The 13,693-nt window shown below is 39.9% G+C and overlaps 1 protein-coding gene across 1 annotated transcript in view; it reads right to left on the bottom strand.

Annotated features, from left to right (window-relative positions):
- Nucleotides 1-7,499, bottom strand: part of SECISBP2L (SECIS binding protein 2 like) — a 30,942-nt gene extending 23,443 nt beyond the window's left edge. Inside the window, 1 exon segment of the mRNA XM_064456359.1 lies at nt 7,020-7,499. Within this exon segment, the coding sequence (XP_064312429.1) occupies nt 7,020-7,259 (240 nt within the window). The 5' untranslated portion in view covers nt 7,260-7,499.
- Nucleotides 7,500-13,693: the final 6,194 nt, after the last annotated feature.

Below are 13,693 nucleotides of genomic sequence, written 5' to 3'. Positions count from 1 at the left end.
AGTGCCTTACAAATATGGTATTCTTAATGAAGCGCTGAAAACTTTCAAACAACTACTCCTAATCTGCTGGTCACTATCTCCCAGCAACATGTCCAGTGAACTTTAGCCAAGATACTCATTATAAACCACTCTAGTACTAGCTCAGAAAACAGTCAAAATATTTTATTTGTGATTCAGGTTGGGACAAGATTCCCTATTTTAAAGGGCTCTCCAGTCTGGCTGTCTGCTCTTTCAATTTATTATTTTGGGAGATTGATATGGAAATACAAAAAGCATTCCTTAATAGCGAGTCACTTGCACAATGGTCTCATTACAATGATTTTTGTGATATTATATCATTGTTCACTATTAGTATTACGAGAGAACAGTCACATCAAATATTAAGAAAAGAAGATAACACTGATCAAAGCAGGAGCCAAATGTCTCCCATCAGCAAGGCTGCATTAGCTAAAGTATTTATTGAAAATTTGCGAAGATAATCCCTACCTTTTCCATCCAAGAATTAGGGATAGAATTTGTATTCAAATCTTTCCAGTAAAAATAGGATTGTGCGTCGTTTTGGGTTTTGGTTTTTTTTTTTAATTATTTTAAAAAACCCAACACACAAAACATACTTATGTAACTGGACACATTCAGGAAAATTTCATTTAATAGTTTCCTGTTGTCAAGTTTCTTATACAGGTAATGATTAACTATTGTTATGACAGAAAAACAGGCTGATATCTTTACTGTTTTCTGTACAACTCTAATATATTTAGCTTACCTACAGTGGTAAAATAAAGCTACAGCATATCCTGTAATCATAAACACATATGGGTGTATCTGAAAATTAATGTCTTTTTTTTGCATACAGAACTTTGATAGTGTCTGTTATTTAAAGGAATCAAAACTGCATTTCAGAATTCTTTTACATGCATTATACCTTAAACACTGTTTTCTTGTGCAATTTAATCTGTACCTACAGGTTGGCTTGGTTTCTGGAGGGCTTTTTTTTTTAATGCTTCCAAGAAACTTCTTTCAGCAAAAATAAGAATTTAGAGTAGTCCTCTGTTTCTAAATTTTGCATTATGTTCTGCAGGCTATATACAGATATGTTAATACATACATACCTATATATACTAACTTACCAGAATAGCAACTGAAAACTTAAAAACCTTAATACCCATGTTTCAAAATCATTCTGCAAGCATAATACAAACAATCCTCAGCACAACTGATATATTTCATTAGACAACAAGGCCCCATTTCCACTTCAGGGTAGAAAACAGAAAGACAGATCAAGTGTATTACCAACTAAATAAAATTAACTTCAACATATTGCTTCATTATAGTATTTTACCATTCCCTCCAAATACTTAGAAGTTCCTTTTTACATAGGATGTGTCTTCAGATGAGGACACTAAACTGAACTTAAAGCAAAAAGGGGAAACAATTTTACTAAGTCAGGTCAGACTGCTAACCAAACACAATATAAACAGAATTGACTCTCCAGTCTGATTATGCAGACATATCAGTACATTTCACAGACAGCTAGTGTTTTCATTTGACACTTGAGGGAAACAAAATACCAATGCTAAGTAATTTGCCCAAAGTTATCTAAGCAGATTTTTTTAGGACTATGGTTTTCCTGACTAGGAGAAAGGGTGAAGACAGACAAACTAACTCCTCTCTTTAATAAATGGCATTTTAGGTCTCCAGGCTCCTAATATGTTATCAGAACAACAGAAATAATATTCCCCGAATAGTGTAAGAAGAGAAAGTAAAACAGAAAGCAAAAGAAAAGAATCATCTACTAAGTAAAGGTGCTGCTAATTTCTCATTGCACTGGACAAGCAAAAACTATCTCCAGTTGAGACTTATTTCTTTTAACAGGTTGTCTCTGTGCTCCTTGGGCCAGATACAGAAATAATAATGCCAAATGGAAGTCTGGTGGTGGTGGTTTGGGATTTTTTAAAATATCATGTTGACATGCTCAAGACTCAGTGGACAAAGACAACTGAAATGAACTCCAGAATAAGAGATGAGATCCTTCTTTTAAATAGCATTTTGCTTCAGAAGCAAGTACTAAGCGCATAAATCAAGGTGCATGCAAATATGTATGAACTCAATTCCTCAAAGGCTTCATTCACACAGTACAAATGGAGTGACAAGTGCAGATGAACAGAAATATCAGGACTGATCACACCACTGGTTTGTAACCACAAGCAAACAAAAAGAATTAGACAAGAAGGATTTGTCAAATGCTAAAGAATTTGGCAAAGGTTCCTACACCTTTCCTAATATGTACAACAGAGCACTTGTGATACTAATTTATGCTATAATTGTTCTCACAGTATTGAGACTTATTCTAGCCTGCGTCCACTAAAGAATTAGCACTTTGCCACTGACACCAGTAAATGCAGGGTCAGACTCTAAGTGGTTCATATAAAACAACATATGTTTTTGATCAGGCAATCTAAAGGCAAATATTGCAAGACCAAACTTAATTTTATTTTGGAGTGCAACTTTTTAATGTTTATTCAACTACTCACATCACAAAGCTTTATTGAAATTGACCTTTGATAAATTTATATTTAGAATAGTTTGGTTAAGTCATGGTGAAACATCAGATTTTCAATCAGTTTCCTGTTAACAGAAGCACACCCCCTTCAAAAGAAATCAAGATTTGTGCAGAAGTCTGTTTTGTAGATTTCCCTGGTTTTAAGTTACAAAATGTTTTGCGGTAGCACATTACATATTTCAGTCCAACAATTACAACTCTTTCAAGACAGCATATGTACTGAAACGATCCTTTGTTTCCTATATAAAAGCTACTGTAGTCATCAACAGCTGCAAAGACAGAAGATGACACAAGCAGGAACAGACTGGTAAACTTTGTCCTATAGTTATAGCACTGTATGTTTAATCTTAGAAAAGTTTTTGTTCATTGTAGCTTAATGTCATTCAGCATTTTCCATTAAATAGGATCTCTGTCAGCTTGCTCTCTTAGAAGAGAGCACTTGGATATCAGTCTTACCATTTACAGGGTGAGAAAGCAGACACAGATGCCACATTTCAGAGGGCTGTAATAAAATCAGCTGTTTTACTGCCTCAAAGTCTGGAAACAACAAGTCCCATCATAAATGTAAGATAAAAACATAGCTCAGAAGTGGGGTTTTTTATTTGTGTGTGGTTTTTTTTTTTTAAAAATCCTGCTTCTGAATTTTGGATTTCATAATTTAAAGTCATTTTAGTAGTAAGACAGGTCACATTTCATCTATTTTAAGATAAACTTTACAAATATGGAAGCAATTGTTTCTATAATTAGTTGCTTCTAAGTGGCAGATACTTCAGGAATGGTAAATATGCTGTCCAACTGGAAACACCAGCAGCAGGCCATTTAACATAGCACAAAATTTAATCGACCCTATTTAGCTTAAAAATAGTAATTTCAATGCAACATAAAGCAAATGCACTATGAAGTTAGTCTTTCCCTTTTTCCTCAGTTCATAGTAAAGGAACCATGCATAATTCTCTTCCCTTTCACAGAATAAAGTACCATGCTCAGACTATAACTAAGTTAAGTACTGACATTTTTACATATATGTAGAAGATGAGCAAGTGGCACAACATGACAAGTTGGCTTGTTTAAATTCAAAACCAGCATGTTTTAGGAAAAAAGAGGGGGAAATTAAATTTAATGTTTACACTTACAAAGCTTGTCCAAAGATAAAGCAAGCTACCAACTGGATCCTCTTCACTTATGTAATTTACAGCATTTAGCAGTGCATACAAAACTTCTAAACTCACATTATCAATGTGAAGTAGTAACATGAGTGCTTTGTAGCCTACATACTAAAAGTATTACTACAAACCATTCATGTAAATCCTCATCGCCACAAACAAGTCAAGGATAAATAAAGTCTGTGATCAAAAAGTTAGCATTCATATACTGTATCAATAATACTTAAATTCACTGCCGAACATACATGAAACTCTCAAAACATTCTTCTGCACTTTCAAGGTTGAAAAGAAAGTAACACGCAAAACATACAACAGGAAAACAGAGCTTTTTCAGTTTGCTTCAGTTGAAAACTCTGTTATGGGTAAGAAGCACTGAAGGAAATTGGATAGGATAAAGAGCACAAAACATTGATGTAGAAGTAGATCTACAGCAAGCCTATTACCAAGCCAACTGTTGAACAGCCAAGAATAGTAGAGGCAAGCAGAACAGGCTGTCTTTAAGCAATACTAATACAAAACACGAATCATTGATTTTGCAACTTCACCTGATTTCTCAATTGCACCAATGGAACCAAATGTCTTAATCATAGGGCAAGACAAATTTGTTACACTTAGGAAAAAATCAAAGCACAGCAGTACCTTTGAGAGGGCAAGTCGTTTCTCTTTAGTTTTCTACCACAATCGGCTTCAACAGAAAGAGCGTCTGCGATCACATGCTGAGTTTTATCTCTTGTAGGGAAATAACCTACACTTAACAGCTGAAACCCATACACTTTTCAATGGGAATAGTTTCAGTTCTGGCATAGACAGAAGTAAACTTCCACACTCACTACAAAAAAAAAAATATCACAATACGACCTATCATAAAATAATTATTTTTCAACAGCTTTACTACGTTTTCTTCTACGACAGCTGTCAAAATACCACCAAGCATATTATAACAAGCAAAGTCATACCAGAATTTAAGCAAAAGAAACATGAAGGACAACCTACAAGTAATCTTTTTGTCATTTAAGCGTCCAAATGTTCTTGGTGCTTGACACCTCATACTGGTTTACTGTGCCAACGCCATAAGACTCTGTTCAAATACATACCCCATCAAAGCATTTGCAATCCCCCTTTACTCTTGAAATATCACACTTTAAACATGGCATAAAATTCCTGCTCCCTCATATTGTAATTCCACAGTATTTATTCCTATCAGCATGTATAGTTACCATACTAAGAGAGTATTCTGGGGGAAAGGGGAGAAGAGGTTAAGTATCGCATGCTTTAATATTCATTTATCAGATGCCATGCAATACAGCTACAGAAAGGAGCCCAAATCAGAGAGAAGATGGAATAGCACCCAGATCTGATGCAACCTTAAACACACTGGTAAAGGAGATTACAAACCCAAAGCTCCTAATCAAGATGCTACTGTATAATGAAAAAACAAAAGCAGCCAGACAGTTGAATCATTTTAGAAACTCATCAAGTATTAATCATGTCTGCCTAGAAGCTTTAGTGGTGGATAGGAACCAACAGGACTAGATACGCTGCAAACAGAATAAACAAGAAGATGGTTCCTGCTTCAAAGAGCTTAACTGCACCTTCAAGTTTAAATATTGCACTTAGTTAAGATAATCAGAGTCAACACCTTACACTGCGAATAACACAAGGATTCTTAGCTTTCATGAGCCATTTGCAACAAATAAAAAGGAGAATGGTTTGATAGGGGTACATGTGTGAACCTCTCGTAACAAAGAACTCAAGCAACAAGGAACAAATATTTTACAAGTGTACTGTAGTACTAATTACAGATGAACCAAAGGGGGGGAACAAAAAACCCCGAGATTTTAAAACAAAAGGTATAATGGACTAGACTAATGTAAATTTTACAGAATAAGCTCAGATTTGCTACATGAAGGCAAATAAGAAAGCATGGAAAAAGTGAATTTAAAATCATCACATCAGAAAGCCTGGTAAGAAAGACATAGTGGGAGGCACACTGTAGTAAGAAATACTGTCCACTAACTTCCTTAAACATATGTACAAAATGAAAAGCAATATCTTTATAGAGTGCATTGTTACTCAGTACCTAATTTGCTACAGGAGCTTCTGTTATTTTATTGATTAATCCTACTATTAGAACCCCTGGAGATGCCAAAGCTGAAAACTATTTCAAAAAGTGCAATAATTCATTAATTTTCAATGCATTCTGCTGAAACAGAAGCTTAAAAATACGATCGGGTTATTATGGATGGTAACATTTATTTCCGATATATCTTTTAGAACTACCTCCTGATGATGAAATATTTTATTGCATATATATAACAACTGAACTGTCAAGTTGCAGCTTATGCTTCTCCGTACCTACAGTTTGAAGGGCTTTAAGAATACTGCAGACTGATTACCTTGTCAAAGCCACATTAAATATTGAAGGCAAAACAACAGCAACTTGTAGAATTAATGAGCTATACCCTATTCTTCCTCACCCAGACAACCAACTGACACCATCACCTATGTCCTAACACTGAAAACTTTAACCTCATCCCGGTATTTACAGTATTTCAACACGAGCGACACATCTCTCATGCTGCGAAGTTCTGGAGAAGCTTGTCAAAGTCTCTTCTAGCGACCAGGCTGGTTTCAACTAAATGTCACTAACTGCAATTATTCCCCAAGCTTGAAACAAAGCCTGAAGGAAGCAGAGAGAGAAGGCCAAAACGGAGCTTGACATCCCTTTGCGAACACCAAGGGAAGACGCCCCCAGCTTCCCAGTTCACCCAGCGAGCCGGAGCCCGGCCGCTGGCAGGGCTGGGACGGGCAGGGCCCGACGCCTCCCGCAGGCGGCCGGCGCCCAGCCTCCCGCCCCGGGAGAGGGAACGGCGGCCGCCTCACCGACCCGGCAAACACACGCCGAGCTCCCGCTTCCAGCCTTCGAAGCGCCACGCCTGAAGCCTCCCAGGGGCCCTTCTTCGGCGGCGAGGAACAGCAGCCCCCACCCCCCTCCCGGCCGGTCCCCGTTCTTCCCCCGGAGCCACCGCCGGCTCCGGTAGGCCGCGGGCCGCGCCCTACCCCTCCCGCTCGTCTGCCCGGGGCCGCTGCCTGAGGGACGGGCCAGGCCGTGCCGGGCCCGGCCTGACGGACGCGGGTCTGACAGAGCCGGGCCGCCGCCCCACCGCTCCCCCTCTCTCCCCGCCCGCTCGCCCCCCTCACCTCCCTCCCTCGCCGCGGCGCCGAGGCGTCACTGCCCCCCTCCCACCGCAGCTGTTTACGGTCTCCTCAGCGCCGAGCCCGTCCCCCCTCCGCACCTTGTCGGCTTTGTCCATGGCTCCAGCTGGGCTGGGCGGCGGCTCTAATAAGGACGGCGGAGAGTCCAAGCCGCCGCCTCCTCCATGGCGCTGGCTTCCCCCACCGGACTCCCGCACACACCCAGCGCGGCGCTGGCCCCGCTCGCAGCTATCACGGAAACCGAGCCCGGCTGCGCCACGGCCGGGGGCGGGGAGAGGCGGCGACGGGGGCGGTGGCGGCGGGGGGGACGGACGGATCATCTGGGACGGAAGCCGGGCGGGCCCAAGCCGCGCCGGGCGCTTTCGTCCAAGCGGCGGCCGCCCGCTCTCACACTCCCCCCCCGGCTGCTCGGCCGTGTTCTGGGCACCCCAAAACAAGCGCGGTTGTGACTTAAACGTTAAAGAAATCGTCAAAAATAAATGGGGAGCGGGGCCGTGCCATTCCCTCTGTCCGAGCGCCGCGGCGGCCTCTGCCTGCGGCGTGCGAGGGTGGCAGGTGCACTGCCGGGCCTGCACTCCTCAGAGGCGATGTCGGGGGAGCCTTGGGCCCGCGTTGTCCTTGAAATTATCTGGAGCATCAAAGAAAAAGGGAAAATCTCTTATTTATTTAGAGGCGGAAATCTCAAAATGTGGCGCAGCGCCCTGAGGGCCGGGCCGGCCGGGCTCCCGCAGCTCGGAGGCGCAGGACCAGGCCACTGCCGGCACGGGGGGCGGTTTTAAGACGTGGGTTTCAGCACAGCTCGCGTGACGTCTGTTTATTTTGCTGTCCTGGTTTTAACTTGTGTTTAATTATCGTGAGTGATGCCAGCCAAGTCCGTGAGACCATGCTCACCCCCGAGACGGTGGGCGATGGGCAGGCGAGGCGGTGCTGCGCAACAACGTATGCAGTGTGTCGTGTTCCTACATTTTGTTAAGCTAATATGTCGGGTGCCTTGGGTTTAATGGCAATCGAGCATGATTTATTTACAACTTGGTTGATAATGTTTTATCATGACAACGGGGAAAAAAACCTCTAGACTAAGTACCTTTGTAAAAGGAATGTACAAGGGATATTGTGGAGCAGACTCTTGACCACTTCCAGGTAAAATACATTTATAAAACGTATTACTACAAGAAGCAGGTTTCTGCTTGATAGACGTTCTTGTGAGGAATAAATGGCCGAGTTAAGGGGAAAAATAAGTGAGCCTATATCTGAATTTGATAGGTAAGACTACCAAAAATGCCTCTACATAGCTATCTTGCTAGAGCTTCCTACATTTAACATTTTATAATAATTTAATCTTTCCAGATTTATGTTCATTATGCTATGTAACAATTTGCTCGACTTTATAAAAATTTTATTTTTTTGATTAATCCACATAATTCTTCTCTGTTTTCTTAAGAGTTGCTCTTCACCATTAAAACTTCATACATAACATACGGTATTATGAAGAGGCTATTACATTGTACAGTAAGATCTCATCTTGCAGATGACAGGAACAGAGAAGTTCTGCAGGCTGTCACTGCCTTCTGTGCTACTCCATCCACATCAGCAGGATCACCATCTAAGTGTGTAACTTGCCTACATGTCTGCAACATCACATATGTTCTGTGACTGACGTTTTCATGGGGTTGCAGCTAACAAAATCATAGGTCCCATGGATCATATGGGAAACAGAGATGGTGAAGTTGTAATCCCAATTAAATTTAACTATAGGATTTCTATTCACTTCAGTGAGGACAGTGTTTTGCTACAACTGAAGAAAACAGGATGCAGGTGCTGCAGCACCCTAATTGATACAGATACCTCATCTTAACTGGAGAAGCTGCAGTAGTTGTACACTTTATATGCACTTCCGTATCCCAGCTCTGTAGAGACACTTTTGGTAGTCTTATCTCTGTCAAATTCAGGTTTAGGCTCGCTTACTTTTTCCCTTAACTCTCTTAACAAGATTAAATGGTTGGCAGAACTAGCACAAGTGTTCATAACCCTAGGAGGCCATTTCAAGGTAATAACATAGATAATAATTTGAGGTTATGATGTTATGTTCCCAGGGGATTTTACACAATGACATTTGTAATTTCAACACAAGAAGTCATGAAAGTAAAATGGGGGATTAAGCTGGTTATACCAAGAGCTTTCAGCTGATGCAATGGAACAGCATTTCATCAGTCACTGAAGAACTTAGATACAAATCATAGATAAATAATTATTAAATGTAAAATAAGCCACATAAATTTAATATCTGTAAATCAAACAACAAACCTCTACTGAGTGAAATGTATTTTATTCCCCATAGTTGAATGTGTTATGCTTATTGGTGCAAAATTAGGTTGACTTATTTAAAAACTAGTCACTTTTCATCTCCCAAGTAATGTGGGAGAACTTGCCTGACTGGACAGAAAACAGTGAAAAAATCCCACTGAAACAACTGGAACAATTGTTGCCTTGTATTAGCACACCAGCATTTTAGTGTGGAATGTGGCTCAATTTGTCCAAACTGGTGCTGACCATAGAATATATATTATGACATTTGCTTAAGATAGTTGCTGTATTTTTAAAAAATAATGACTCATTATGGCAAGGCTGTTCATTATGAAATCCTTCTTTTGTTCCCAAGATACATACCAACAGAAAGGTCACACTTGAAAGGGCTGTTATGCATATTTAAACAACGATAACAAGAAGTTCTAAGATCTAAATTGGGCAGTGATTAAATAGACATCAGAGCTACATAAATCTATACAATATAATACAGAAAGTCATGTTGGGTGATCTGAGTGGCCACTTGGGTGAAAAGAACTCAAGTCTCCCATAAAATTTAACTCTGTATTATCATCAAAACCATGCCAAAGCACTCCAAACCAGTTATGTCAGATCCTCTGTCCACAGCTATCACAACTATGCCGGGGTATCTTGTTACATTATCGTCATCTTGATTGTGTGTTGTGTAAGAGAACTCAACGGTGTTACAGTCCTTAAGGAAGACGTGACAAAAAATTTTTAAAACCCTGCTCAATTTAAACACACTGATAATTACAGTAGTTTGTTTTGAATATTCAGTCCTAAGGGGCCAGTTCTCAAATCTAGCATTTTGTAAGCAATTATTGCTACATTTTATTATTACATGCAACATGTAAATAAGTGAATAGTTTGGAAGCAAAAATGATGCTTGAACCTAGCAGGTGCCGAGTGCAATTCTGCAAACGGGTTGTTGGGTTTATTGCTACATCTGCTGGGTAGTGGAGATATCCTTCCTGAATACAATGGAGGACACCGACCACATGAAGAAGAAAATCTAGGTCGTCACAAAAATAAAAACTGGAGCCTAAACCAAAATATCTCAGCAGTATGGAAAGGCACTTGTTAATGACTATATTCAGAATTAAAATCACAAAGTACAAGCAAATCTAACAGCATATGTGTGGCTACTCATGCTCTCTACTTCCATAGGCTCTATTTACCTCTAATTGGTAAAAAGGCCTACAAAATACTTAAGGATGCGATTAAGCACATCTCACTGAAATCAAGGTAGCTTTTTATACCGCAGGCTGAACATGCGTGTAAGGTTAATCGCACTGGAATGGCAGTATGAAATAAGGGTTGCTCAGTAACACCCCCCTCCACCCCCAAGGTCTAAGGCTGAGACCGAGCTCTATGGCAGCACCGCCTGAATGTGGACTGCAAACACACTAGGGGGTTTGGAGGCTGCCACAGTGAGCAAGTGGAAGAGGCAGCAGGAGTGAAGCTGACTCCAGAATGACAGTTTAACTGGACTGGGACTAAAATCTTCAGCATAATTGTAGAAAAAGACAAGTGCAGAAAGCAAAGTATATCTTGGCAAATAACCATTTGTATCTGACGTGGGGAGATACAACGTAGCCTCCTGTGCAGGCAGCGCAACAGGGAACATACCACAGCCAAAGTAGGAAGTTGATCTGAAAACTAGTCCACCGATCTAGAATCACGATTCTGATAGCAACATGCGATTACTACGTGGCAGCAGCCAGAGTGAGCCCGGCACTCCCACTGAGAGCAGCTGCAAAGATGCAGCAAGGCCAACCATGACAGATCCTGCCTTGCAACTCTTTGTAATACAGCTGGGAAGAGATTAGCTTTTACTCTTGCTGTAATGCTTAGTTATTACATCTAAAATTTAGCACTAAACATGCAATTATCATAATACAGATGCAATTTGCAATATACCTTTCCATAGATGTAGAAGCATTTAAGGTGGCAATAATCCCTTCTGTCAAGTTCTTAATTAACACTTGCCTATGACTAGCTGTAATGTAGCATTTTACCTAGTTTTCTAGTCTGGTTCTAAAACATATTTCTAGCGCTTTGAAAATAATAAAGTTACAGTTAAACTGTTATTTTTAAAGTCAGTGTTAACATCTATATATGGAAATTTAGTTCAAATAACTGCTCTGGTTTCAAGAAGGCAAGGGGTACTGTCCAGAGTGATGTCATTTTACTCTTCATCCATACATACACAGTTCCTGCTCAAGTCAATTAATTCACCACCTCTCAAAAAAAAAAAGTGAAAATACAATCTTTAAATACAGACATAATGTTTTACAGCTGACAACTTCTGAGCAATTACAAAAATCACAGTGTTTATTTACAGACTACAATTCAAATACCTTCATTATATTATTTTGCCAGGTGCATTTCAGCTGCTTTGCCTTTTTTCCTGTTTTGTTCTTATTCAATATATTTCTAAGCCTATCTAAAATGAAAGGAAAATGAAATCCTCACTACATCCTGGTTTCAATCCATTAGAAAAGGACTTTGAGATGAGAAAAGAATGCATCCCTCCCAAGTATGTTTGATAATTTAAAAGATCTAAAATACATGCAGACCCAGCACCCACAGCCTCCCAGATTTCATTTGTATGATGATCAGTTTTAATACATAAGCTGCCAGCAACTTTAGAGAGGGGTTTATATATACACAGCTTAATCACTATTGTAATCTTACAAATGATTACAACAGCCATTAAAATGTACTTTTGCAAACAGCATTATTGGTACTAGCTAAGGTGCCAGCTTGTCTTGTACTGACAGCAACAAAAGGTGTATAAAAACATCCAAAAAGTTGTGAAAAGTGTGGCTCTGGCAATGAATGACAATTGCAGAAACGTAATGACTGGAACCTAGATGGCAGAACGCAGCACAGCTGCTTAGCACTTCTTGAATGACCTGCAGTGCACTAATGTTACTTGAAAAAAAATTCATTCACGCTCTTCCTTCAACCACTTGTTCACTTTTCCTGAGGAAGCAGAAATGACACCAGAGCCAGATCTACCAAGGACTAAGTGGGCTATAGCAACTATTAGCAACCTCTGCTGCAGTTGTATGACAACACAGCTCCTCCTTATTTCCCTGCAGACAATTCTCATCTTCCAGGTTAAGAATTATGAGAACTCAGAAAAGGGGTAGAATCCCTTAGGGATTATATAATCTTCATTATGTGCCTAAAGCACAGATGCTAAGGCACTGGATGCATGAGAAAGAACTAAAGTATGCCAAAACACACAACAATTTATTAGAGGTAGACTGACACTTTTTTTGGCCTAAAAACACATTGCTAGCCCTCGCTATTGCAACTAATAGTCCTTCACTAGTTGGACTAGTCCTACTACAATTAGATCTTCACAACAAAAAGATAAAAGTAGGGGAGTAGCTGGATAGGACAAGATTTACCGCAGCATTCCTATTTCCTTCTTGAAAAATCCAAACATGCCTCCCCAGCAGACATAGCTGGGGTGGGAAAGGTTATGTCAGTTACAACAAAGTCAAGATGACTTTTTTTTTTTTTAAAAAAAACAATAGTAAGTTTGCACACAGTTCTTTTTTACCTCTTTCAGAACACAGTAGCTGTTCCTTCCCATAGCAAAGGGGACAGGGAATGGCAGAGAAAGGAAACATGCTCAAATAACCACTGTCCCCTGTCCCCGTGGGAGAGAGAACCTTGAAATAGCTGTCACAGTCCCCTGTGCCCATGGGAAGAACCACCTTGCAAGACTGGCTTTTCAAATTAAAGGCTCTGGATCTATAGATAAGGGTCCCAATTATTGTACATATTATTAAGTTCAATTTCACATCACCAGATCTTAGTGGAATTTTCGAAGTAAAAACTAGGCTATACATCACAACACTGTCAGAAAACGAAGTCTGAACAACGCGCGTTAGTAGATGCTATCCACAGGTTTTATGAAAGAAAAAAATTTGCCTTTGCTTAAAAACTAAGTTCAATTTATATTCATATTTTACTATTATTTTAAGTAAGTGGATAAATTAGAAACACCTGTTGGTACAAAAATGCATCAGTGAAGGAAAAATGCTCACTCAGGATTCAGCATCATGCTACCCATGCAACACACTAAGTTTTACTGTGTAAACACTAGGAAAAAGGAATCACTTGCTTTGTCAACTGCAGAACAAAATAATATTCTAAGGGACATAACTATCCTATTTAATTATACACTGCTACCAATTGAAGTCCTGCCCTAGAACACTGAGTTTACCACACTGTCTTGCATGTATGTGATGGACATGTGTCATTTATTAGGCTTTTTAATTATTTTTGGGGTGGTGTTAGTTGTTCTACATACATATTTTATTTTCTACTCTAGCAGTGACTGTGTGTGGCACTGCTTTGTGCACCATTACATCATACCCTCAGGTTCAAAATGGAGTACTTGCAGTTA

This window comes from Phalacrocorax carbo, chromosome 7, assembly GCF_963921805.1.
Source record: "Phalacrocorax carbo chromosome 7, bPhaCar2.1, whole genome shotgun sequence".
NCBI classification, from domain to species: domain Eukaryota; kingdom Metazoa; phylum Chordata; class Aves; order Suliformes; family Phalacrocoracidae; genus Phalacrocorax; species Phalacrocorax carbo.
The sequence above is the reverse complement of the archived record's forward strand: the minus strand, read 5'-3'. Positions and strand labels throughout refer to the sequence as shown.